Source organism: Pelophylax lessonae, assembly GCF_965119305.1.
Source record: "Pelophylax lessonae genome assembly, chromosome: 3".
NCBI classification, from domain to species: Eukaryota; Metazoa; Chordata; class Amphibia; order Anura; family Ranidae; genus Pelophylax; species Pelophylax lessonae.
This window is the reverse complement of record NC_138770.1, coordinates 33,308,135-33,335,311: the sequence shown is the minus strand read 5'-3', so window position 1 is coordinate 33,335,311 and position 27,177 is coordinate 33,308,135. Positions and strand designations below refer to the sequence as shown.

The following is a 27,177-nucleotide window of genomic DNA, read 5'->3' as shown; positions in this document are numbered from 1 at the left end:
TACCTCCGGTAACACGGCAGGTTGGAACCCATAATTGGCCATGAAGGGAGACGTCCCAGAGGAAGAGTTCACCGCCGTGTTCCTGGCAAACTCAGCCCAAGGCAGGAGGTCAACCCAATTGTCTTGGTGATCGGAGACATAGCAACGAAGGAATTGCTCCAAGGCCTGATTGGATCGTTCTGCGGCCCCATTGGACTGAGGGTGGTAGGCCGAGGAGAAGGAGAGATGAATCCCCAACTGGGAGCAAAAGGCGCGCCAGAACCTGGACACAAACTGACTCCCCCGATCCGACACAATCTCCTTGGGCAAACCGTGCAACCGGAAAACCTCCCTGGCAAAAATCGTGGCCAACTCCTGTGCAGAGGGTAACTTCTTGAGAGGAACACAGTGGCACATTTTGGAAAACCGATCCACAATCATGAGAATGACCGTATGGCCTCGGGATGCAGGGAGGTCCACAATGAAATCCATCCCCAGGTGTGACCATGGGCGCTCCCCGGTGGCTATGGGTTGCAGAAGGCCCAACGGAAGGTGCCGAGGGGACTTACTCTGGGCACAAATGGAGCATGCCGCTACATATGCAGCGATGTCGGAACGTAGGGAAGGCCACCAGAACAGACGTGAAACAGCCCAGGACAGCTGATTCTTTCCAGGATGCCCCGCGGTCTTGGAGTTATGGTAGGTTCGCAACAACCGAGTGCGCAACTCCTCAGGCACAAAACATCTGCCGTTGGGTCTCCCAGAGGGAGCACCAGATTGAGCCGCCAAAATCTGCTCACCCAGGGGAGAGGTCAGGCTGGTGCGAATGGCGGCCAGGATCTGATTCGGAGGTATGACCGAAGTCGGAATCGACTCCTCCCTGGACAGGTCGGAGTACTGCCGTGATAAGGCATCCGCCCTGATGTTCTTGGAACCGGGTAGGTAGGAGACCACGTAATTAAAACGTGACAAGAACAGAGCCCATCTGGCCTGACGTGGTGTCAATCTCTTGGCCTCAGAAAGGTAGGTCAGATTCTTGTGGTCCGTCAGGATGAGGACCGGAACCACTGAACCCTCGAGCAAGTGCCTCCATTCTTTAAGGGCCTGCACGATGGCCAATAACTCCCTGTCACCAATCTGATAGTTGCACTCCGCAGAAGACAGTTTCCGGGAGTAAAACCCACAAGGAAGCAGAGGACCCTCTGGTGTTCTACGCTGAGACAGAAGGGCGCCTACTCCCTTCTCAGACGCGTCCACCTCGAGGACAAAGGGCAACCCAGGGTTGGGATGCGACAGAATCGGAGCCGACACAAAGGCGGACTTTAGAGCCTCAAAAGCTCGGATGGCCTCGAGCGGCCAGACCTGGGAATTACTGCCCTTCCTGGTCAGATCCGTGAGAGGCTTGGCTAGCATGGAAAAGTCCCTGATGAACTTCCGATAATAATTGGCGAAGCCCAAAAAGCGCTGCAGGGAGCGAAGACCACTGGGCTGGGGCCACTGTAAGACAGCCGAAACCTTCTCAGGATCCATGGAGAACCCCTCAGCGGAAATGATGTAACCTAAGAAGGTTACCTGGGATCGGTGAAATTCGCATTTCTCAAGCTTACCGAACAGCTTGTTCTCTCGTAACCGTTGCAACACTCGTCTGACATCCAGAATGTAGGTCTCCATGGATTCAGAATATACCAAGATGTCATCCAAATAGACCACCACACACTGCTGCAACAGGTCACGGAAAACATCGTTGATGAATTCCTGAAAGACTGCGGGCGCATTGCACAACCCAAAGGGCATAACCAAGGATTCATAATGACCGGTCCTGGTGTTAAAGAGGAAGTAAACCCTCCTCTACAACTTGTACCTAAAGGCAAGCCTATGATAAGGCTTACCTATAGGTACTGTAAATATCTCCTAAACATGTACCGTTTAGGAGATATTTACCTTACATGTCGCCAGTGACGTCACTGGCGCATGCGCTCTGAAGGAACGGCCGTTCGTGCCGTTCCTTCAGAGCCCCGTGCCGTGACTGTCGGCTCCCGCGCGCGTGTGACGTCACCGCGGCTCCGGCCAATCAGATGGCCGGATGCCGCGATCCCGGAAGACGGGCGACTAGACATGTCGCCCGTCATAGAGGTGAGTGAGCGGCACGGCGGGGGCTCGTTCTGAGGTAAGTATTTCATAATGAGCTAATATGCGATGCATACTAGCTCATTATGTCTTTCTTTTGCAGGGTGTAAGAAAAAAAAAAATTTATACGAGTTTACAACCTCTTTAAACGCGGTCTTCCACTCATCGCCCGCCTTGATCCTTACGAGGTTATATGCCGCCCTCAGGTCGAGTTTGGTAAAGACCGTGGCCCCTTTAAGGCGATCGAACAGCTCGGAAATCAAGGGTATCGGGTAAGCGTTCTTGATCGTGATGCGATTGAGACCCCTGTAATCGATGCAAGGCCTCAACTCACCGCCCTTCTTTTTCACAAAGAAAAATCCAGCCCCTGCCGGGGACGAGGATTTGCGAATGTGTCCGCGTGAAAGCGCCTCCTTCACGTACTCCTCCATGGCCTCATTCTCCGCTACCGACAGTGGATAGACCTTGCCACGAGGAGGAACGGCACCAGGTTGTAACTCGATGGCACAATCGTATGGGCGGTGCGGAGGTAGGGCAACCGCGCGCACCTTATCGAATACATCCCGGTACTCCTCGTATTCAGGAGGCAACAGAGAGTCCGAGGAAGTACACAGCAACTTGACAGGCCCATGGATGCAACTAGCCCCACACTGTGGTGACCACGAGAGGATCTCGGCCGATCTCCAATCGAAAGTCGGATTATGCTTCTGGAGCCAGGGGTACCCCAAGACCACCGAGTAGTGTGGAGACGAAATAACCTGGAAGCAGACCGACTCTCTGTGAACGGCACCAATGGCTATCCCCACTGGAAGGGTCTCATGAGTCACATGTGGCGGCAGAAGGGGTCTGCCGTCTATCGCCTCAAGAGCCAGTGGAGAACCTCGGGCCTGCAGAGGAATGGAATTGGCGGCAGCGAACACACTATCAATGAACAAACCACCAGCACCAGAGTCCACCAACGCCTGGGTCGTCACTGAGCCCCCGACCCAGGAGAGGACAACAGTGATCAGTGGTTTGTCAACACGGGAAACCGGGGACGAGGAGACTCCACCCAAGATCTGCCCCCGACAGGATCTCAGGTGCGAGCGTTTCCCGGACGGTTCGGACATGCCAACCGAAAATGCCCACCGAGACCACAGTACATGCATCGGCCCTCGCGTCTCCGGAGTACCCTCTCCCCCTCGGACAGGCGAGCAAAGCCCAGCTGCATGGGTTCATCCCCAGCCAAGTCATCCCCAGGAGGCGTGGGAGGAGAGGGAGGCACGGGTGGGACAGCAAAGGTAGGCGCCAATCTGTTAGGAGGCCTCCGCAGACTCTCCTTAAAGGAAGGTCTCTCCCTGAGTCTGGTGTCAATCAAAATCAGGAAAGAAATAAGAGACTCGAGCTCCACTGGTAGGTCCTTAGCTGCAACCTCATCCTTCAAGGCATCCGAGAGACCATGAGAGAAAGCAGCGACCAGAGCCTCATTATTCCAGCCCACCTCTGCTGCCAGGGTACGAAACTCAATGGCGTATTCAGCTACGGATCGTGAACCCTGTCTGATGGACATAAGGAGCTTCGCAGCAGAGGCAGCACGAGCCGGCACATCGAATACCCTCCGAAGAGAAGCAACAAAACCGGAAAACTCGGCAACCACCGGATTGTTGTTCTCCCATAAAGGGCTGGCCCAGGCCAAGGCCTTGTCCGAGAGCAGCGAAATTAAGAAGCCCACCTTTGATCTCTCAGTAGGAAAGGCATGTGGCAGCAACTCGAAATAAATGCCCACCTGGTTAAGGAAACCTCGGCACTGAGTTGGCTCTCCCCCAAAGCGCTGTGGAAGGGGGGCAGAACCGGACATACCCCGAAACACCGCAGGCGCAACAACAGGTGTCGGGGTAGACTCTGGCGCAACAACCGGAGCGGCAGTAGGAGCGGGCCCAGGAGCGACAACCGACCCATCGGCAACGGGAGCGAAATGAGCCGTGCGTTCAAGCAGGATTTGCAACGCCACGGCGAACTGACCCAACAGGTGATCCTGCTGATCAAGTCTGGCAACCAGCGTGGGTAGCGAGGATGGCCCTGTACCGTCAGAATTCATGGCTTGGTCCTAATGTCACGGAACCATGAACCAGACGTACAACAACAGATGAGTGAAAATAAGAAGGCTTTATTGAAAATCAAGCTGTAAAGCAAAAGTCCAAACGGATGTCAAAACCGAAGCAGAGTCTTTGCGAAGCCAGAGGTCAGGAGCCAGGAGGGTAGTCAGACGAAGCCAGGGTCAGGAACCAGCAGGGTAGTCAGACGAAGCCAGGATCAGGAACCAGCAGGGTAATCAGACGAAGCCAGGATCAGGAACCAGAAGCAGCAGCAGTCTTAGAAGCATGTGAACACAGGAGGACCAAGCAGGGAACTGAAGCCACAGACCTCCTATATATATGAGCTAGGCATCCAGCTCCTCCCAGTGGGAAGGAGGAGCCGCAGAGTGGGAGGCTACAAGAAACCCAGAAACCAAGATGGCCGCCAGCACATGTCAAACGAAGGAGAACAGCAAGAAGGTAAGACCATGACAATTACATACTCCTGACCTCTGCACTATATTCTCTGTGTTGTACCAAACATACACCTGACCCCTGCACTATATACTCTATGTTGTACATTACGTACTCCTGACCCTGCACTATATACTCTATGGTTTACATTACATACTCCTGACCCCTGCACCATATACTCTCTATTGTACATTACATACTCCTGCACTATATACTCTGTTGTACATTATATACTCCTGACCCCTGCACTATATACTCTGTTGTACATTACATATTCCTAACCCCTGCACTATATACTCTGTTGTACATTACATACTCCTGACCCCTGCACTATATACTCTATGGTGTACATTACATACTCCTGACCCCTGCACTATATACTCTATATTGTACATTACATACTACTGCACTATATACTCTATGTTGTACATTACACACTCCTGACCCCTGCACTATATACTCTATGTTGTACATTACATACACCTGACCCCTGCACTATATCCTCTATATTGTACATTACATACACCTGACCCTGCACTATATACTCTGTTGTACATTACATACTCCTGACCCCTGCACTATAAACTCTCTGTTGTACATTACATATATATGACCCTGCATTATATACTTTATGTTGTACATTACATACTCCTGACCCTGCACTATATACTTTGTACTCTATGTTGTACATTACACACTCCTGCACTATATACTCTATGTTGTACATTACATATTTCTAACCCCTGCACTATATACTCTATGTTGTAAATTACATACTCCTGGGGGGCATGGCCTGAAGCTAGATATGAGCGGATGTGTGTGACCAGAGTTCTCCCGGCCCACATCTGATTCTGCTATCCTGCTACCACATAGTCGAGCGGTAACCCCCTCTGCCACCTACGGACACATCCCTGATACTCACCGCCCGACATGTCCCCGCCGAAGAAACCATCTGAGGCAGCAGCGAAACTAGATAAATTCCGGCGCCTAGAGGGAGGCGCGCATGCCCAAGATGGCGGACCGCCACCCTCCATTCCCGCCAGGGATCGATCAGGTTGCCATCCTTGCGGCCATCACTGATTGCAAAGCCTCTTTAACATCAAAAATAGAGGAAATCAAGATTGATATCTCCCTACTGCGACAGGATTTCCAGAAGCTGCGGGGGAGGGTGACAGAGGCAGAGGGACGCATATCCAGAGTGGAGGATGATCTCCCCCCAGTCCAGAATGCTGTTGAACAGGCCTCTAGAGACATTGCCTACTTATTACACAAGCAGGATGACCTTGAGAATAGGGTCCGACGCAACAATATTCATTTCATAGGATTGCCGGAAGACACAGAGGGGGCCTCTCCTGCTACCTTTCTGGAAGAACTCTTGGTTAAATCTTATGGTAGGGAGGCCTACTCTCAGGCTTTTGTTGTTGAAAGGGCGCATCGCATGCCAGCCAAGAAACCCCCTCCAGGTGTCCCCCCCTCGGGTCTTCATTGCACGCTTTTTGAACTTCAGAGACAGGGATGCGATTCAACCCCTATCATGAGAGCGAGGTACCATCCCTCTGAACAACCATCATATCCTGGCCTTCCCAAATTTTTCCGCTGAAGTCCAGAAACAATCCAGCCATTTCGGAGATGTTAAAAAGCGCCTCAGGACCTGCAACCTTTAAGTATTCTATGCTGTACCCTGCCAGGCTGCTTGTGATTTGAGAGGTCCACTTTTTTGAGGATCCAGACGCCGCCGTAGCCTGGCTGGACTGCTTGCCGTGAGTACCTCCTGTAATGCTTGTGCTCTACCCCATAACCTGCCTGGAGACTTTGCCCGGTCTGTACTTACCTGTCCCCCTGTGTTGCAATGCACCCCTTACATGGATCATGGACTATGAATATACATGGGGGAGCCTCGTGCCCATAACTTTCCCCTCTTCTACCCATGCTTTTGGTGATGGTGTGTTCTGTTCCATGCCTCTCCCCGAACTCTAGGAATCCATCAGCTGCCTTGCGCCCTCAGTGTGACTGTGATTGTGGGGTTCAGAACCATCCTTTGTCTCCTTCCTTCTCCCCCCCCCTTTCTTTCGTGTATGACCCCACACTTCCCTGCTCTACCTGGATCTTCCCCTAGACACTGCCCACCATGCTATGCTGGAACGTTCCCTTGCTTATTGGCCGGGAGGCCACTCTGCCCGCATAAGGAATTGTGTTCCTTCCCACAGGAATCTGCTCACCAACATGTCCCGACCCTGGGACTACTCTTTGGAGATTGTTCACCCCCTGAACTCACAGCTCTTCCACCCACCTTTGGGGTCCTATTTTACTGCTGGGCCACCCATGGGTGCTTGGTCCTGTTGTCCTACTTTTTTCATTTTTCTTTTGTACCTGGTTTTGGGTTTTATGCCCACACAAGTTGGGGTGTGTGTTGGGCTGGGTGGGGGGTTGGGATAACTGTTTTTGAGTTTTGTACTACATCTTTTGTCTACCTTTGTTACTACTGTCATACATTGTATTGTTCATTTGCCATGGTATCATGCTTTGGGTTATGCACTGCGGGTGTGGGCTGTGCTTGTCCTGGGATATATTGATCCTCCTATGCCACCAGATTCTACTATCCATGTGATATGGCTCCATTAACCATACTCGCCTGGAACGTACGCGGCCTATGAGATAAAGTTAAACAATCTGTTGTATTTTCCTACCTCAAGGAGCAGAGGGCGGTTATTGTTGCCCTGGTGGAGACTCATGCTGAGGGTAACCTGTTGAGCGCCCTACGCCATCCATGGGTAGGGTGGTCCTTCCACGCGTCACACTCCTCATATTCCAGGGGTGTCACACTGCTCATATCTCGGTCTGTGGTCTTTGATACTCAAGAGGTGGTGACGGACCCCTAGGGCAGGTATATCTTTGTGTCTGGTAGGATAAGTGGGCACGCAATCCTTTTACTGGCCTTGTATGTACCTCCTCCTTTTAGTGCTGTGCTCCTGGCTGAGGGAATGGCTTTCATGTCTAGGTTTCCATCCCTCCCTGCTATATGGATGGGTGACTTTAACATGGTATCTGTAACAGATCCCCAATACTTGGACCAAGTATTTCTGTCTTAGGTCTCCAGAATCTCACGTGGTGCAGTGACCTGGCCCCTCAATTCCCCCCCAAACATCAACCGAAGCTTGATGAAGGGTAAAACAAATGACACTTTATTCACCAACTCACTTTCAATATATACAGTCTCATGAGTTTGATTTCATTAACATATGCAAATGTAATTGTATACAGAACATAGTTAACCACTTGCCGACCGCCGCACGACTATCTACGTCGGCGGTCAGCCCCTCACAGGCAAACTAACGTAGGGCTATGTTGCTTGCTTGTGAGGGTCTAGGGACCCCCCCGCGCGTGTGACCAGCGGACCCGATGTCCGCCGGTCACTCTGCGATCGGCGGGGGAGAGGGAGAATGTCAGGCAGCTTGTGTAAACAAGCCACCTGTCATTCTCCTCGCTGTAAAGACACTGATCACATGGATCTACTATGTAGATCCGTTGATCAGTGTCCTTACAGCTCAAGCCACAGCCAATCACAGTAGAAAGCACGCCCCTAGGGACACACACAGCCCCTCCCTCCCAAATAAAGTTAACCCCTTCACTACCAGTGTATTTTTACAGTAACAGTGCATATATATAGCACTGATTACTGTAGAAATGTCACTGGTAACCCCAAAAGTGTCAAAAATGTCAGTCAAGGGTCCAATCTGTCCGCCGCAATGTCGCAGTACCGCAAAAAAATCGCAGATCGCCGCCATTACGCGTTAAAAAAAAAACAACAAAAATGACAAAAATCTTTCCCTTTGTTAGTAAACGCGATAACTTTTGCGCAAACCAATCAAAATACGCTTTTTGCGATTTTTTTTTTACCAAACATAGGTAGCATAAAACAAATTGGCCGAAAATGTTAAAAAATTTAGATTTTTACATTTTTTTGGGGGGAATTTCATATAAAAAAATGTGAAAAATATTGCTATTTTTGCAAAATTGACGCTCTTTTTTTGTTTATAGCGCGTGATCAAAAAATCGCACAGGTGATCAAATACCACCAAAAGAAAGCTGTTTGTGGGAAAAAAAGGACGCCAAATTCGTTTAGGTACAGCGTCGCACGACCGCGCAATTGTCCGTTAAAGTCACGCAGTGCCGAATTGCAAAATACCCCCTGGTCGGAATGGGGGTAAAATCTTCCGGGGCTTAAGTGGTTAACATACCTTGGCCTTCTGGAAAGAGACAATAGGTGAATGAGACTGCAACATTATCATAATTAATTCACCAAACAACAAGCCCAAAACATAGCCGGATACACATTCCTAGAAGTGTGAACACACTCCACCTCTAAACAGATGAAAGCAGAAGACATAGGCTCTCAGACTGCCCGTCTCCAGTTTCAACACACCTTATTATAACTTAAGTGTCAATTCACATCCCCCAAGTTTACCAAAGCTGAGTCTTATGTCATTAGCATCTGTTTAGTCTCTCATGGTGTGAAGTCCTTTGTTGTAATATGCAGCTTAGGCCCAAAGTCTGTGTCGCTTGGGGTGACAGGGACTTGAATTCAAAGTAACAGTACTCCAAGGGTCCCCCAGCATACCCCCCCAACCAGAGCCGCGCTCCCCTAAAAGCCAGGGCTGTAGTCTTTGGGCAGGAGGCTGGCCTCCCCACTCCTCCAGTAACCCGTGATGAATGTCCCAGCAAATTGGTGTTCGTCACAGTATCCAACCCCTGTCTGGATAGGATGGGTCCGCCCGACTCCCCAGTCTACCCTGATAGAGTTACCCGATTTCACAGACTGCTTAGTAGTTTTCAACTTCTAGACTCCTGGAGGTGCCTGCATCCCAACATTACTGAGCGTACTCCTGTTTCTCGGCCACCCATTCCACCATGTCCAGAATAGACTCCATCTGGATCTCCCAGGCCCTTTTGCCCACACTCTGCGGTGCTCGTTTTGGACCACGTCTGCTGTCAGATCATACCTCGTACTTAATAGGGCTGTCCCCGTTTACCGACCCTCAACAACATCATTGGCGTCCCTGACATTGACTCATTGACCGCAGAATGGGACTTTTTCTTTAGTGCTAACGTTGACTCTGCGATCCCCTCTGCTGTGTGGGAAACCTTCAAGGGACAAGCCCGACTGCTCTTTTCTTCGCGCATTGCCAGGCACAAATGGGCGTCGAGGGCTGACCTGCCACAAGCCGAGCCACAACTTGCTGACTTAGAAACCAGATATGCCCAGTCTCCCTCGTCGGACTTACTGTCCCAACTCCATCTCCAAACTCAGGCCCTAGATCATCTTTGCCAGGAACAGGCTAATCGCAAGTTATTTTTCAGCAGACAATGGGTGTTTGAACATGGGGTGCGTGCGGTCAAATTGTTGGCATACTTTGCACACATGGACGCTAGAGCCCCTGTGGTAATCTCACTTCACTCCTTGGTGTTGGGGGACTCGTCGGTTCCATCGGCCATGGCAGAGGTGTTTGCCTCATACTTCAGTGAGGTATACTCCTCCAAGGTTGATTATGATCCGTCTGATCTTGCCAGGCTGCTGGATACCCTCGAGTTTCCCACGCTGACTCCTGCGCAGATTGAGATGCTCAAGGCCCCTATCTCGGTTGATGAGATAGTCGTTGCTATCTCGTGTTTCGCGAGGGCTAAGGCTCCTGGTTCTGATGGCCTACCAATGGAGTTTTACTCCCATTTCTCTGAGACCATGGCGCCTCGTTTGCTCGGGGTGTATGAGGCAGCATTTGATGCAGGTACATTGCCTGACTCAATGCGCGAGGCTTTGATCGGACCCGCTACCCGGAGTCCTACAGGCCTATCTCTTTCCTTCATAACGATATCAAAATTCTAGCCAAGATACTTGCCTTGAGGCTCAACACAGTGATCCTCTCCCTCATACACTCCGACCAGATGTGCTTCATGCCAGCTAAAAACACAGCTTTTAATACCAGACGTTTGTTCATGAACCTTCAAGCCGCCCACAATTGTGTGGGCACAATTGTCGTGGTGACACTGGACGCTGTGAAAGCCTTCGACTCAGTTGAGTGGCTTTACCGATGGCAATGCCTTCCCAGATTCAGATTCAGTCCTTTTTTTGTTAAATGGTTTACTATCCTGTATAACCAACCGCGAGCCCGGGTGGTGGCTAACGGTTGGACATCCCGGCCATTCCCCCTGTCCCGTGGCACACGACAGGGTTATCCCATCTCCCCATTGTTGTACACGCGGGCGGTATAGCCCCTCGTGATGACCATACGTTCAGACCCGGGTATACGCGGTTTACGTCGAGGGGACCTCAAGGAACGCATTGGACTTTACGCGGATGACATGTTACTATACCTGGCGGATCCAGGTCCCTCCCTGCAGCGAGCCCTTCTTGTGATGCAGCAATTTGATAACTTTTCGGGCCTGTCAGTCAACTGGGATAAGTCTCTTATCCTTCCCCTTGACAGTTTTCCTCCATCGGCGGACCAGGTGGCTCTCCCCCTGTCCCGGATTGCCACATTCAAGGACTTGAGTGTGCATGTAACCAGGTCTCTCCCTGACTATATTCCCTTAAATATTGAACCTCTATTTGATCTGGTCAAGATATTATCTTGCGGCTCATTTGTCCCATTTCTTTCACTTGGACAAACAGGACTCGGACAGGTACATGGCGTTGGTTTGTTGCGGAGAGGAATCGTGGCTCCCATACCCGTTCTGTGATCTGCTTCAAGGAGTTGGTGGCTCTCCGGCGTCTGCTGCCCGTGGCGGTCTTTTGTTCCAACACAGACGGATCTGGGACTTGGCGATATCCAAAACCGGGGACACTGGGTTCCACTCAATGACTCCCCTGTGGCGCAATCGTCACTTACCAGAACTTCTCCATATTTCCGACCCGGGTATCTGGCTTGCCAAGGGTATTTATTTACTATCACATGTCATCTCAGGTGGTGCCATCAAACCGTTTCCCCAGGATCAAGAGGAATTTCAGCTCCTGGCCTCTATGCGATTTTACTACATGCAGGTCACCCATGCCCTTCGGGTTCAATTTATTAACAAACCCCCTGCTTTACCCTCAGTTGAGCTACTGGACGTGCTTAGAGGTCAGGACCACCACAAACTAATTTCCCAACTGTATGATATACTGGGTAACAGGCAGACAACCAACCTGGCATATGGTGTTCGGGGATCCTGGGTGGGGGATGTTGGGGAGCTGGAGGAGGAAGACTGGTGTGATGCATTGGAGGCCTGCACCTTTGTGTCCCTGAAACTGTCGGATCGGCTCACATAAATCTATATCACCCACAGATCGTACCTCACTCTGGTGAGGATGGCCAGCTTTGACTCCTCTTGCTCCTCTGCGTGCCCCAGATGTGTGTGCTCCCCGGGTACATTTGGACATATGCTATGGCACTGCCCGGACGTGTAGGGTTTCTGGACACAGGTTGTCCAGTTCCTCCATGACCGCATGGGCTGCCCGGTCTCCCTGGATCCTAAAATGTGCATCCTTGGGATTTTCCCCGATGAAGACATAGATAAATATACACTCCACTTTCTCAGTGAAACTCTGTTCACCGCTAGGAAATTGATAGCCCTAAAGTGGATGCAGCCATCTCCACCCACCCTGTCTTCCTGGTTAGCAGCTGTCAATGCCACTCTTCCATATAAAAAGGTCTTATATGCTAATAGAGGATGTCCAAGACAATATAATAAGATTTGGGACAGATGGCTTGAAGCCCCTGCCACATGCACCTCCTGATCACGGCTGTTTGGTTTAGTGGCGGCTTGCCCTTACTGTGCCCTTGGGCTCTCTCCCGCACCCGCAGTGCGCGCTTAGCTTGTTGTTCTACAATTGTTGGATTGATACTGCATTATCCTGCTGCAGGCCTGTGTTGCTGGTATTACCAATCTTTCTCGATCATGGTGCTCCCCCCAGTGTTCCTCAGGACGGGGGGGGGGGGCTGCAATATTATATGCCTGTTTGACCTTACTTTCTGTACCATTAGTTTCAGTAATGTTTTCAATGACAGTGATTGTCCCTTTTTTCTGCTTTTGTTATGTACCTAACTCAATAAACGTTTGTTTGTTTAAAAAAAAAAAGATTACGTACTCCTGACCCCTGCTCTATATACTCTATATTGTACATTACATACTCCTGACCCCTGCACTATATACTCTGTGTTGTACATTACATACTCCTGACCCCTGCACTATATACTCTATATTGTACATTACATACTCCTGACCCCTGCACTATATACTCTATGTTGTACATTAAGTACTCCTGACCCCTGCACTATATACTTTATGGTATACATTACATACTCCTGACCCCTGCACTATATACTCTGTATTGTACATTACATACTACTGCACTATATACTCTATGGTGTACATTACACACTCCTGACCCCTGCACTACATTACATACACCTGACCCCTGCACTATATACTCTATGTTGTACATTACATATATATGACCCTGCACTATATACTCTGTTGTACATTACACACTCCTCACCCCTGCACTATATACTCTGTTGAACATTACATACTCCTCACTCCTGCACTATATACTCTATGACTATGTTGTACATTACATATATATGACCCTGCACTATATACTCTACGTTGTAAATTACGTACTCCTGACCCTGCACTATATACTCTGTTGTACATTACATACACCTGACCCCTGCACTATATACTCTATATTGTACATTACATACACCTGACCCTGCACTATATACTCTATGTTGTACATTACATACTCCTCACCCTGCACTATATACTCTATGTTGTACATTACATACTCCTCACTCCTGCACTATACACTCTATGTTGTACATTACATATATGTGACCCTGCACTATATACTCTGTTTTACATTACATACTCCTGACCCCTGCACTATATACTCTGTTGTACATTACATGCTCCTGACCACTACACTATATACTCTATGTTGTACATTACATAATCCTGACCCCTGCACTATATACTCTATGTTGTACATTACATACTCCTGATCCCTGCACTATATACTCTATGTTGTACATTACGCACTCCTGACCCCTGCACTATATACTCTGTTGTACATTACATGCTCCTGACCACTGCACTATATACTCTATGTTGTACATTACATACTCCGGACCCCTGCACTGTATACTCTATGTTTTACATTACATACTCCTGACACCTGCACTATATACTCTATGTTGTACATTACATACTCCTGACCCCTGCACTATATACTCTATGTTGTACATTACATACTCCTGATTTCTGCTCTCTCCCCTCTACCCACTGCTATATATATACACATAATTCAAAACAAACAGGTGCTGCGCCAGAAAAATAAATAGTGAATATGTCTGTCATAGCTGTTTATTAAAATCAATATACTCACAAACAGCCACTTGGAGTCATGCTTGTAACAATAAGATTGCACGGCTGAGAGGATACACCGAGCAGCAGGGAAGGCTCCGCCCCCTATACGCGTTACGTCTAAGCCTATTGGGCGCTGACTTGCACAATAATATACACATAATATGGATTCTCTTTTGTTACACCCATTTTATACCAGCTGGACATTTTATATCTGTAGATAGTGAGTAGGTGTCCCACACATCAAGGCGTGGCCTGGCGTAGGTCCAGACTGAGACTGCCATTTACTATCATACAGCAGGTCTTGACTTGATGTGTGGCTCCTGGGACACCTAGTCACCCTCTACCATTTACTAGTTACCTTGAGGGGGGAATTGTAAGATCCTCAGAGACAAAGCTGTCTGATGTGATGAGTCCTGGTTTAGGGGAACCAATCTGCTGATGTCTAGTAATAATCTTTGTATTTCTATTTTAGTAGATGGATGGGAGATGAGGAAAACCTCAGAGGATTGTCTCACTTTGTCTCCAGACTGTAAAGTAGAAGATGAGGACATCACACAGTATAGTCCAGGAGAAAACCCGGCTACCTCAAATGTCCATCCGACACCACACAGTGTAGATGGACCATCGTATTCCTCTTATCCTGAGGAACCTCAGACTGTGAGGGACGGTGCCGGACCATCGTATTCCTCTTATCCTGGGGAACCTCAGACTGTGAGGGACGGTGCCGGACCATCGTATTCCTCTTATCCTGAGGAACCTCAGACTGTGAGGGACAGTGCCGGACCATCGTATTCCTCTTATCCTGAGGAACCTCAGACTGTGAGGAACAGTGCCGGACCATTGTATTCCTCTTATACTGAGGAACCTCAGACTGTGAGGGACAGTGCCGGACCATCGTATTCCTCTTATCCTGAGGAACCTCAGACTGTGGGGGATGGTGCCATCCTTCCAACACATAGGAGGTTTTGCTGTACTGAGTGCGGGAAGTGTTTTAAATCCCGTATTAATGAGCAAAAAAGGTCTCACATGGTAGAAAAGCCGTATTCCTGTGCTGAGTGTGGGAAATGTTTGTGTTCTAAATACGGTTTTAATTTGCATAAAATATCTCACACGGGGGAGAAGCTGTTTTCCTGTTCTGAGTGTGGGAAATGTTTTTCACTAAAGTCTCATCGTAACAGCCTTCATAGATCTCACATGGGGGAAAAGCCGCATTCCTGTCCTGAGTGCGGGAAATGTTTTTCTTATATGTCCAGTCTTTTAATACATCAGAGATCTCACATGGGGGAGAAGCCGTATTCCTGTCCTAAGTGCGGGAAATGTTTTTCACGGAAATCCAATCTTTACGCACATCAGAGAACTCACACGGAGGAGAAGCCATTTTCCTGTCCTGAGTGCGGGAAATGTTTTTTACGGAAGTCCAATCTTTACATACATCGGAGAACTCACACGGGGGAGAAACCGCATTCCTGTCCTGAGTGCGGGAAATGTTTTTCACATACGTCCAGTCTTTTCATACATCAGAGATCTCACATGGGGTTGAAGCCGTATTCCTGTTCTGAGTGCAGGAAATGTTTTTCAGAAAAGTCCTCTCTTTCCAGACATCAGAGATCTCACACGGGGGAGAAGCCATTTTCCTGTCCTGACTGCGGGAAATGTTTTTCACGGAAGTCCAGTCTTTACACACATCAGAGATCTCACACAGGGGAGAAGCCGTATTCCTGTCCTGAGTGCAGGAAATGTTTTTCAGATAAGTCCAGTCTTTTCAGACATCAGAGATCTCACACGGGGGAGAAGCTGCATTCCTGTCCTGAGTGCGGGAAATGTTTTTCACGGAAGTCTCATCTTCACACACATCAGAGATCTCACACGGGGAGAAGCCACTTTCCTGTCCTGAGTGAGGGAATTGTTCCTCACTGAAGTCCTGTCTTCCTGTACATCATGGGATCCCACGCAACCCTTGAGGTGTATGAGAGTGCCTTGAGTGCGGGAAATGTCTTCTATATGAATGTTAGTGGACATGTGGGGAAGAAGCACACCCTGATATACACCTCAGATATACTCCATGGCTGATCTTCATCATGTAAGAAACAGTTGATAAGGAGATGAGAGATGACCAGAGACATGGATGAAGTGTTGTATTATGTTGGCTTTTTATTGGCTGAGTAAATTGTGGGATGTAGAGTGGTAAGTAGAGCCATGAAATGAAGGAATCACCTTCAGAATGTCTTGCTTGTCTGTGTGACGGTTACTGATAATGATATAGTGGGTTACAGAGCTAGAAGCTGTGAGATCCCATATATCTTTATCAGTAAACTTTACACAGACAAGACAGAAATTCTGAAGTTGATGTCCTTCATTTCAAGGCTCTACTTACCAGTGGTGACCCCAAAGCGTTCCTCTCTGTCTTCAGTCCATCCTTCTCCCATCCCCCAACAGGAGGGAAGGAGAACTCGGAGATAAACTAGGTGAGAACTTCTTTCCTTTGCTCCTGTGTGGGTTTGGGTGACTTGGCGGAGTGCGGCACGAGAGGTAACACCGCTTGTCTTTATATTTCTAAATATCTTGTCTGGGTGGAGGTTATTGGTTGGAAAATATTTATAATGCTGAATATAAATTAAATGTGTATTTGCACTGTGGATTATAAATTAATAAAGTGTCAAGTGCATCATATATGTGATTCGTAAAAAAAAATATATATATGGTGAGTCCAACAATAATAGGAGATCCAACCCTGTGAGGGGTTTGCAAAAGTGCTAAAACAATTAAAAAAATTGGTGAAAATGCAATGTGATTAAAAATTAGAAGTGGTTAAGAAAATATGAATGGTGTCAACCTAATAAATAGAGCAAATGGGTAAAAATCAGTTGGATCCCCTTAAAGACATACAATACCACATGAGTGAACTGTGAAATAAATGTACTATACAATAAATAGCATCCTGTATTGACATGAAATAAGATCTTATAAGAACACTTATGATATGACAGCAATAGTCCAAGTGCTAGTAAGTCCGTAGTGACAAAAAGACTTAGAAAGGAGGGTGATCCCACATTGGAAAAACCCTTCCTGAAAAAGAGGAGCAAAAAAAAGTGACTTGAGTGCAGGTGCTCTAATGGAGAATTTTGGAGGTGCTCGGATGTCAGTGAAAATTCAGTGCTCCCCGCACCCCCTTGGACCGCACTCACCAGAGTTGAATACCCCTGCAGGGGTATCAGGCCTTGGGTATATAATCCTGGGGGTCTCCTGCTCTGGTTATTTAAGGTAACTGTATGGTCCAATATTCTGCCCGAGTCCTGCGTGCCAAGGTCCTTGGGGTTAGGGTCCACGGGTACACAAGCATATGTAGGGGGAAGAAGGCTCACATAGAGTAGTACCGCTTTTTTAAAATTGCTTTATTAGAATCATAAAATGGGTACTCACCATATGTATATATTTTTTTACGAATCACATATATGATGCACTTGACACTTTATTAATTTATAATCCACAGTGCAAATACACATTTAATTTATATTCAGCATCGTCAAAAGACACACGGAACATTTCGTATATTTTGGCAGCGCCATATACCTTTTCTTCTTATCCGGTTATCTTACTATATTTCTAGGAATATAGTGCACAGGTGGGCTGCAGCCAATATCAAACATTATATAAGAAGCTTAAAATTATCCTAAGCGCGGATTCTTCACATTTCTGGAAAATATTTATACTGTTTGATTTTCTGTAAATAATTTCTGTTTTCCCTTTGAAGGGAGATATTATGTGTGGTTTGATGAAGTGATTGGCTCAATAGTTACCACTTCACTTACATATTTAGTTTTTATAAAATGAATGAACAAATATGACAAACATTCATTTATCCATGACAAATGTTGGTCTTATTTTATTTCATTCAGTGATTTCCTATGATCATTGGGTCCATCTAGTGGCCATAATGTGGTATTGAACTATTTTTCCTGATTGAGGTATTTTGGAACTAATACCTCATTATGGCCACTAGTTGGAGCTGACGATTATAGGAAGTCACTGTGTTTATTAGAATACGGCCAGAATTTGTCACGGCTTGTCACACTCCCCCAACATATTCTTTGCATAAACCCCTTAGTTTCCTATGTCAGGGGGAGGGTCATACAAATCCCTGTGATCATACTTATGTATTTATGAATACAGTACACATTGAAGGACATAAATAAATAAAACCACAGGATTTAACCAACCATTGATTTAAAACCAAAATTACCTCATTTGGCCTTTAGATGGTGCTCAGTATCATAGCAATTAGCGCCATCTAGTGTCCAAATGTCACATTTTCCATTTTAAATCAATGGAAAATATTCAACCAGTTCAGCATATCCCCTAATAATTCATTGTTTCCCCAATCACACAGAAGGAATGTACATGCATTGAGAGAATTGCTATGTAAATGTTCTAATATTTACCCCTAAATGTCAGGAGATGTTTATATAAAGATGGGAAGTATGTAGCTGATAAAATAATAGACCTCCTAGCAATGTTATTACCAGGCTGCAGCTAGGGGGAGCTCTAATGTGATCACAGCAGAGTGATCCCATCTAGCTCTCATTAACCCTTTCACTGCCAGTGCTGTGTTTGCATTATTTTTGCACACATGGTAAAATGCAGATTTTGGGCCTGAAGATTAGATAAAACCCCCAAACATATATTTTCTGAAAGCAGAGGCCCTGGAGAATAAAATGGTGGTAATTGTTAAGGTGTTCCTCGTACACAAATGTCACCTTCATATCCGGGTTTATTTTCTCCTTTCACCCATTTTCTATGGTGTGATCTTCTCTACAACACTTTGTTATAATAATGTAACACGTTGTGTATTGTATTGTACACAAATTATTACCGACTCCACATTCCAGACAAGTCATTTTCCTGACCAATTGGATTTCTTCCTTTACCATTTCATTCATTTTTTTTTTTTTTTGCACTCTTGTTAAAATTAAAGTTAGAATAAAAAATATATTGAAAGAAAAAAATTGTGTGTGTCGTGCAATGATGACAGACTTCAGTATCCAGAAACGGCTGGTAGGTGACACTTCCATATACAGCCCAAGGAAGTGACAAGGAGCCCCTAGAAACCTTTGGAGGAACCCTGGCTGAGAGAGGCTGGACTAGGCAGTCATATATTATTATTATTATTATTATACAGGATTTATAAAACGCCAACAGTTTGCGCAGGCTCTATAATGTTAGGGCAAACAGTACAATTACAATAAAATTCAATACAGGAGGAATCGGAGGGTCCTGCTCTTTAGAGCTTACAATCTAGGAGGGAGGGTCAAGTGATACAAAAGGTAATAACTGTGGGGGATGGGCTGATGGAGAAAATAAAAGTACAGTTGTTAGGTGGGGGCAGAATAGGCTTCTCTAAAGAGATGAGTTTTCAGGGAACACCTAAAGGTGGATAGAGTAAGAGATAGTCGACAGATTGGGGTAGTGAGTTCCACAGCATAGGAGAGGTCCTGGAGATGGGAGGAGGTGACGAGGGAACTAGAAAGCAGAAGATATTGGGAGGATCGAAGAGGATTATTTGTTTGGCATATTAAGACCAGGTTAGCGGTGTAGCTGGGGGCGGAATTGTGGATGGCTTTGTAAGTTACCATTAGTATTTTTAATATAAATTTGTTGGGCGAGTGGCAGCCAATGGAGGGATTGGCAGAGAGGGGTAGCAGATGCTGAGTGGTTTGTAAGGTGGAGGAGTCTGGCAGGAGCATTCATGATGGGCTGAAGGAGGGATAGTCTATGTAAAGGTAAGCCAATGAGGAGGGAGTTGCAATAGTCGAGGCGAGAGATAACCAGGGAGCAGGGATGGGTAAATGGTTCGGCTTAAACATTGTCCATTTGGGTGTTCGCCCCAACACCAGAAATTTCTCTGTGCATGTTTTTCTTTTTCTTTTTTTTTATTAACAATTTTTTCATTTTTGATACTATCAATGCAAATTTATTTATTTATTTATTTTTTTTACAAAATATCATTTTTAAAGGAACAGTGATTTTAATTAATGCTTACAATGAAAAAAAAAACAAAAATAAAAATTCCTTTAAATATAGAGCCTGGGGAGTCCCCTTAGTCTGCCTGTAAAGTGGTGCATCTGTACTCTGTATAGAACTTGCTGCAGCAAAACTGACATTTATAAAGAAAAAAAAATATGACATTTAAATTGATTTTCCCGGCCATTGTTGTTAAAAATAATAACAGTGGGGGGGTCCCTCCTCGGTCCATACCAGGCCCTTTGAAATCCCCACAATCATTCTCGGTGACTTCAACATCCCAGTTACTACAAACACTTCTGTTACTTCTAAATATTTTAGTCTAACCTCCTCATTTGGCCTGAAGCAATGGATACACAATGGATAGAGGCTTCTACTCACTCTGGTGGCAACACCCTCAGCCTTGTTTTCTCCCACCGATGCACTCCATGCAACCTCTCCAACAATCCTCTCTCTCCTTCTTAACATCTTAACACCACTAGGGATGGGCGAGTGGTTTGGACTGAGGATAACTTCAGCCCGAAATGCCCCCTTCAGGTGTTTGCCAAAACACCCAAATTTTCTGTGTGCTCTGCGTTTCTTCTATTTATTTTACTATCTACACCCGGCCGAGTGCACAATCAATAGGTTGTTAAGAAGTGAGACTGGGAAACTGGCCACGATGTCCTTAACAACAAATGAGTCATCAGCTGTCAGCAGGCTTCCCCGCAAACAGCTGAATGTAAAAAAAATTATTGTTGGAAAAAAAAAAAGGGGAAATAAATGGCGCGGGGTCCCCACCGTCTATACCAGGCCCCATCCATACCAGGCCCAAAAAAGGCTGCATGCTTGGATAAGGGTTTGGTATAGATTTTGAGGGAAAACCCCACGCCAATTTTTTTTTTTTTAAATGGCGTATCTTCCCCCCCCCCCAAAATCCACACCAGACCCTTATCCAAGCACATAGCCTGGCAGGCCAGGACAGGGGTGAGGACAAGCGAGTGCCCCCCAAACCATACCAGGCCAACATGCCCTCAACATGGGGGGTGCTTTGGGGCAAGGGGGGGTCTGCAGGGGGCTTATCGGAATCTGGAAGCCCGCTCGAAAGAAGGGGGTCCCCAGATCTTGGCCCTCATTTACCAAAAAAAGTGTCAAAAATAAAGACACAAGCCAGATTTTGACAGTTCTTTTATTAAAAAAATAAAATAAAAAAACAATTTCCCTGATGTAGATCCATCGTCAATCACAACGACCGCTGCAACGCCGACCCAAAAAAAGAAAAAAAAAACTCTCCGCCCACGAGAAAGGCTGACTGTCGAATGCCTGCTCCGCTGGGTGACAGTTTTTAAATAGGTAATGGGTAGAGCCACCTGGTGGCCCTGCCCCTTATGATGTCACTGATCCAGCATGCAACCAGTCAGTTACAATACAAGGGGGCGGGACACCAGATGATGTCACCAGGTGGCCCTGCTCCTTACCTTTTTAAGAACTGTTAGGCTGTCATTCCTTTGAGGGTGGAGTGTTTTTGTTGGGAGAGGTCCAGATGTGCACTGGGCGTTGTGAATGAGGATTAATCTACATCAGGGTACATTGTTTTTTATTTTTTATAAAAGGAAATGTGAAAAACTTGCTCATAGCCTCATTAATTCTTACAATCTACCCCAAACTCATTCACATAGAGGGGCAGGATCTGGGGGCCCCCTTGTTAAAGGGGACTTCATGATTCGGATAAGTCCCCTGCCTGCAGACCCGCACAACCACAGGCCAAGGTTGTGGGGAAGAGGCCCTTGTCCCCATCAACATAGGAACAAGGTGCTTTGGGGGGGAGGGGCGAGCCCAACCTGCCCCAAATAACCCCCAATGTTGAGGGCATGTGGCTTGGTATGATTCGGGGGGGGGGCGCTCACTCATCCCCCCCCCCCCATTCCTGACCTGCCAGGCTGCATGCTCGGCTAAGGGTGAGGTATAGATTTTGGGGGGACCTCATGCCATTTGTTTTTTACATTTTGGTATGAATTTCCCCTTAAAATTCATGCCAGACCCAAAGGGCACTGGTATGGATTTTGGGGGACCCCATGCCGATTTTTCCCCGATTTTTATCTTGCTGGCAATTTTTTGTTTTTTATATTCTGCTGTAAGCAGGGAAGCCCACTGACAGCTCATGACTCATTCGTTGTTAAGGACGAAGCGGCCGGCTTCCCGGTCTCGCTTCCTAACAACCTATTGACTGTGCGCTCGGCGGGATGTAAATAGTAAAAAAAATGAAAACACAGAGCGCACAGAAAATTCGGGTGATTGGTGAAGTTCTCCTCGGCCCAAACAGCTCGCCCATCCCTAGTGGTGTTTAGAGAGAGGGAGAGGATTGTTGGAGAGGATGCATGGAGTGCATAGGTGGGAGAATACAAGGCTGAGGGTGTTGTCACCAGAGTGAGTAGAAGCCTCTATCCATTGTGCACCCATTACTTCAGGCCAAATGAGGAGGTTAGACTGAGAAGTTTGGAAGTAGCAGAAGTGTTCGTAGTAACAGGGATGTTGAAGTCTCTGAGAATGATTGTGGGGATTTCAGAAGAGAGAAAGTAGGGCAGCCAGGCAGAGAAGTCATCAGGGAAAGTTAATACCGGTCCAGCGGGGCAATAAATAACAGCAATTCTAGAGGAGATTGGAGAAAATAGAGGTATACAGTGAGCTTCAAATGATGAGAGGGAGGAGAGTGGAGAACCTGGAAGGTGCTCTGTGAGGATAGGAGGATTCCTACTCCACCTCCCTTGTGTTTCCTAGGTCTAGATTTACCCCTACTTCATTCATCTTATGGTGTTTTTAAATAAATGAAGTAAACTGATCCATGTGAAAATTCATATACAACATAAAGTGCTTTGTGCTCAAGATGCTGTTCCCTGCAGATCCACTGTTTCCACTTAACACCTACTTCTTTAATCTCATAATATTTTCTATAAAGTAAAAACCTGTGCAAATTCATCGTAATATACAATATTTTGTGCTCAATATAGTGTTCTCTGCAAGTCCACTGCTTCCACTTTGCATCTACTTCAAAGAATTTCTGTTGCTCCATAAAAGTCCACAAATGAATGAAAAGTAGATAAGGTGTGAAAGTGCTCCGTGCTCCACACTGTACCAGCTGTAGTGTAGCCACGCCTTCTTCCACCTCTTACACACGTGATGGTGAGGGCGCCCCCTTAGTAGTGCTTCCCCACTCACCAGAGCAATATGACTCCCAGCTTTTCAGCTACCAGAGTCACAAACATCCTTCACACTCTCCTCACCTCCGATGGCAAAGGAACTGGATCCTCCTCACTCACTCCTGCAAGTCTGCTGAGCTTTCTGTCAGTCTCCCTCCTAGACTCAGCTTCCTCCTCCGACCGCTGTTCCAGCAGGAGCTCCGCCTCTTCATACACACTCAGGGAGGAGAGAAAGGGGAAGGATATACAGTACATACACACACAGCACAAGGCCGTGTTCACACTACCAGACGGTTCTCAGGGCTGCAGTTCCGCTGAGCTCCACAAGGTGGTGATCTCACTTCTACCCAGACAGGAAGTCTCTATGGAATACAGACAGGAAGTGATGTCAGGTACAGAGGACGTTCCATAGAACATAGAGGGAGACACTGCAGGATCTGGTGGCAGAGGAGGTAATAAGTAGATTAACCCCTTCAAGGGGATCAGTTGATGATTAATATATCTTGCTTCCAAAGCTGACCACACATGGATGGAAATGTGACCGATCCCTGCTGAACCAGCTGAATTTCCATGTATCTATGGTCACCTCCCCTCCCCCTCATCTCCTTCATTATGTAAGTCATGCTGAGATAATCTCCCATTGGCTGAGCAATATTCTCATTTGTCTCTGAGCTCTTTCTTGCTATTTCTCGTCATGCCTGTTGTTTCCTTGGATTGATTTTCTGTGTAGTGACCCCGGCTTCATCTCTTGGATTCGCTCGTCTGTTGCTTGTCCTGACCTTTATCCTGATTCCTGGATCTCCTCCTCATCTCTCCTCCATATCCTCTTACACAGCTTTTCTCCACACCTGCAGTGACCCTGGGGGGTGGAAACTTGGCACCAGCATGCAGCGAAATCCATCCCCACCATTAGGAGCTCTGGAGAAAATTGTCTGCTATTTACACTCCGTTCCTCTGCACGTCACCTGCTCACATGAGAGATTACTTTCACACATTCCTGACAGATTTCTGTATGGTAAAGGTCAAAGTTCACTCTTCATTTTAGGAGAAGTGGGAGGCACTCGGGAACAATGATTTGGTTTGCATGGGAGCCTCATATAGAGGTCCCTCAAATCTCCCCATCTAAATGTCCCTCCATTCCAAGTCTATAGGTCCTATGACATCACACTGACCTCACAGCTCCCCCCCCCCCTCCAATGTCCCTCCATCTGGCGTTTTTTTTCGCATGCTCTTAGGATGTGGGTGGACTCTTGGCATCCTCACGTAAAGTGGGACTGTTGGTCCTGCGTTGTATGTAATGATGTCAGAATGTCTGCAACAAACTTTTACTCTGCCCAGTGTGGGGGTCCTGTGTGGGTAAATTATACCTCAGTCGGAGGTGGGGCTTCAATCAAAAGGAAACCTGAATGGTGAGGTGAGGAGGATTCTGGGAATTTCATTTGATTTTACTATTTGTGTTCAGATCTAGAGTTTTCCTCCTGTGAAGTCTGGAGATCATATGACCATCACATTGCCTCCACCTCCCTCCCTGATAGAATAGAGAAATACAAAGAAGATTCTAGAAGTCACCAGAGAGATCATGGAGGAGAGGTGAGCGTTGCTGGGAATTCTGGGACATTATCCAGTAACAGACAAGGGATGTGTCTGGATGGTGACTGTATCATTGTGTGTGTCAGGTTCCTATAAGGTGTCAGGATGTCACTGTCTATTTCTCCATGGAGGAGTGGGAGTGTTTAGAAGGACACAAGGATCTCTACAAGGACGTCATGATGGAGAATCAGCCGCCCCTCACATCACCGGGTAAGAGGAGACTTTTATTGTAAAGGAGAGAGCAGTACGGAGGATCCACCTAGATCCCCCATCATCTGATAAACACATAGAAACAATGTATTCAGTCAGTGTGTGTGTTTCCTACAGATGGATCCAGTAATGGGAACCCACCAGAGAGATGTCCCCGTCCTCTGTATTCCCGGGATTCCACACAGGAAGGTCACACCATCCCTCACCATCATCAGGTAGATGAGGAACAATCACTGATAGTATCATTAGGATCTGTACATTATCTGCATTGTTACCATTGATGTCATTTTTATTATATATTCAGAGTGGAAATCTGAGAGATTCTAAAGTTAAGGTTAAAGAAGAGATAAAAGAGGAGGATGATGAGGATGGGGTGATGGAGGAGTCAGAGTTTCTAAAGGAACGCAAAGATCTGTACCAGGACACCGTGGAGGAGTCATCCAGCTACAGAAACCCACCAGAGAGATGTCCCCGTCCTCTGTATTCCCGGGATTCCACACAGGAAGGTCACACCATCCCCCACCATCATCAGGTAGATGAGTCACAATTATTGGTAGTTCTGATTTATATACAGTATATTTGTTACAATGAATGTTTTATTATTTATTCAGAGAGGAAACCTCGGGGATGATAATATTGATGTTAAAGAAGAGTATAAAGAGGAGGATGAGGAGTATGGAGTGATGGAGGAGTTTTCAGAAGGACACAAGGATATGATGGAGCCACCTAATACCAGGAACCCACCAGAGAGATGTCCCCGTCCTCTGTATTCCCGGGATTTCACACAGGAAGGTCACACCATCCCTCACTGTTACAAGGTTGGTGAGACAGAGATTATAAAACACAGACTCATGGAGACAATGTGTGGAATGTTAATGTGATGTCACAATAATAAAGCTTATATTTTACAGATGATATTCTTTCATTTTCTTGGTTTAGAGTGGAGATCCAATCGATATAGAATTTGAGGTTAAAGCAGAAGAAGAAGAGAGGTATGTGAGGGATGATCAGCAGTCTACGAAGGAGGATGGAATAACGGGGACATTTATAGAGGAGGACACTCCTACAGAGATCAGCACAGGTGGGTCATTAACACTAAATACATTCCTCCACCCATACTACTCACTGATTGGTCCAGAGTAGGGCGGGGACTGGGTGATATCAGCCTGTAATCCCCTGGTCACTTTCCTGAGCTGTGTTCCCCGTCCTGTATTCCTGTATTTCTCTAGGATAATCTTCCTTCTCTGTGCTGCAGACACAATTTTTGTATCTAAACTGGATTTATGGAGATTCTGGGATTCGGCTGGCAAAAAAAATGTGCATGATATAGGCACCTAGGTTATGAGTTTTGGGTCTTCTGCCCCATGCCTGAGTCTAACGTCCTATCCCAAACAAATGAGGAGAAGATACTGTACACCATATGAAAGGTCCATCTCCATTCCTCAATATAACGTCATGTTCCCAACAATAAAATTGTCATCATTTCAATAGCATTATTACTTAGTGATGTTTGGTTGGGTAAGGTTGTATCATTGATCCATGTCAGATCTCTTTTTTTTTTTCAATTCTTTTATTTCTATAAAAGACAACTTCCAGGCATAATAAACAGTAACATTCCTTATAGAACATATGCTGAGACAGTGTATTACAACATTGAAGACAATTCATTCATAAGGTTGAGATCTACATCGGTCGTAGAATAAGAGGTGTTCTACAATTCCTCTAATGGGAGGAGTTATGCAGGAGTAGAAAGTACCCGGAGTTGTCCGTTCCTGTTTCGCATAATGTATAGAAGAAGAAGGAAGAAGTGAGCGAATAAGTAGTGGAAAGAGAGAGGGAAGTAAAAGAAACTTAGAGAGAGAGGCAGAAGAGGATAAGTAGGTGGGATGAGGGGAGGAAGGGAAGGAGGTGTGGAAGGGGGGGGGGGTGTAGGAGGGTTAGCATTGGTAAAGCTATGGCCCTACATCAGCAATACTTTCCACCAATATTTTAGAGCTCCCCCAAACTCTAAATGAGGTCTCTTTAGTATTGCCACCCTTAATTAAAGAGCAGCCTTCATAAGAGAGGACAAATATATTCCATTGACCCCAGGGTTTGGTATATCGTTCGTGTTGGGGACGTGTCGAGAGAACAAGGTTTTCCAT

General features: G+C 46.6%; 3 protein-coding genes across 3 annotated transcripts in view; 2 read left to right on the top strand and 1 right to left on the bottom strand.

Moving 5' to 3' along the window:
• LOC309549941 (uncharacterized protein) overlaps positions 1-15,975 on the top strand; it is a gene marked incomplete at its 5' end in the record, with an annotated part of 97,866 nt that extends 81,891 nt beyond the window's left edge. The window contains 4 exons of the mRNA XM_082250423.1: positions 9,735-10,417; positions 11,594-11,876; positions 14,999-15,210; positions 15,379-15,975. Coding sequence (XP_082106549.1) covers positions 9,735-10,417; positions 11,594-11,876; positions 14,999-15,210; positions 15,379-15,956 — 1,756 coding nt within the window. The 3' untranslated portion in view covers positions 15,957-15,975. The remainder of the gene's footprint in view (positions 1-9,734; positions 10,418-11,593; positions 11,877-14,998; positions 15,211-15,378) is intronic.
• LOC309550783 (uncharacterized protein) overlaps positions 1-27,177 on the bottom strand; it is a 492,521-nt gene that overhangs the window by 345,611 nt on the left and 119,733 nt on the right. The window lies entirely within an intron of this gene.
• Positions 1-27,177, top strand: part of LOC309550275 (oocyte zinc finger protein XlCOF8.4-like) — a gene marked incomplete at its 3' end in the record, with an annotated part of 117,752 nt that overhangs the window by 90,333 nt on the left and 242 nt on the right. The window contains exons 3-5 of the mRNA XM_082250682.1: positions 24,910-25,033; positions 25,151-25,248; positions 25,338-25,447. Coding sequence (XP_082106808.1) covers positions 24,910-25,033; positions 25,151-25,248; positions 25,338-25,447 — 332 coding nt within the window. The remainder of the gene's footprint in view (positions 1-24,909; positions 25,034-25,150; positions 25,249-25,337; positions 25,448-27,177) is intronic.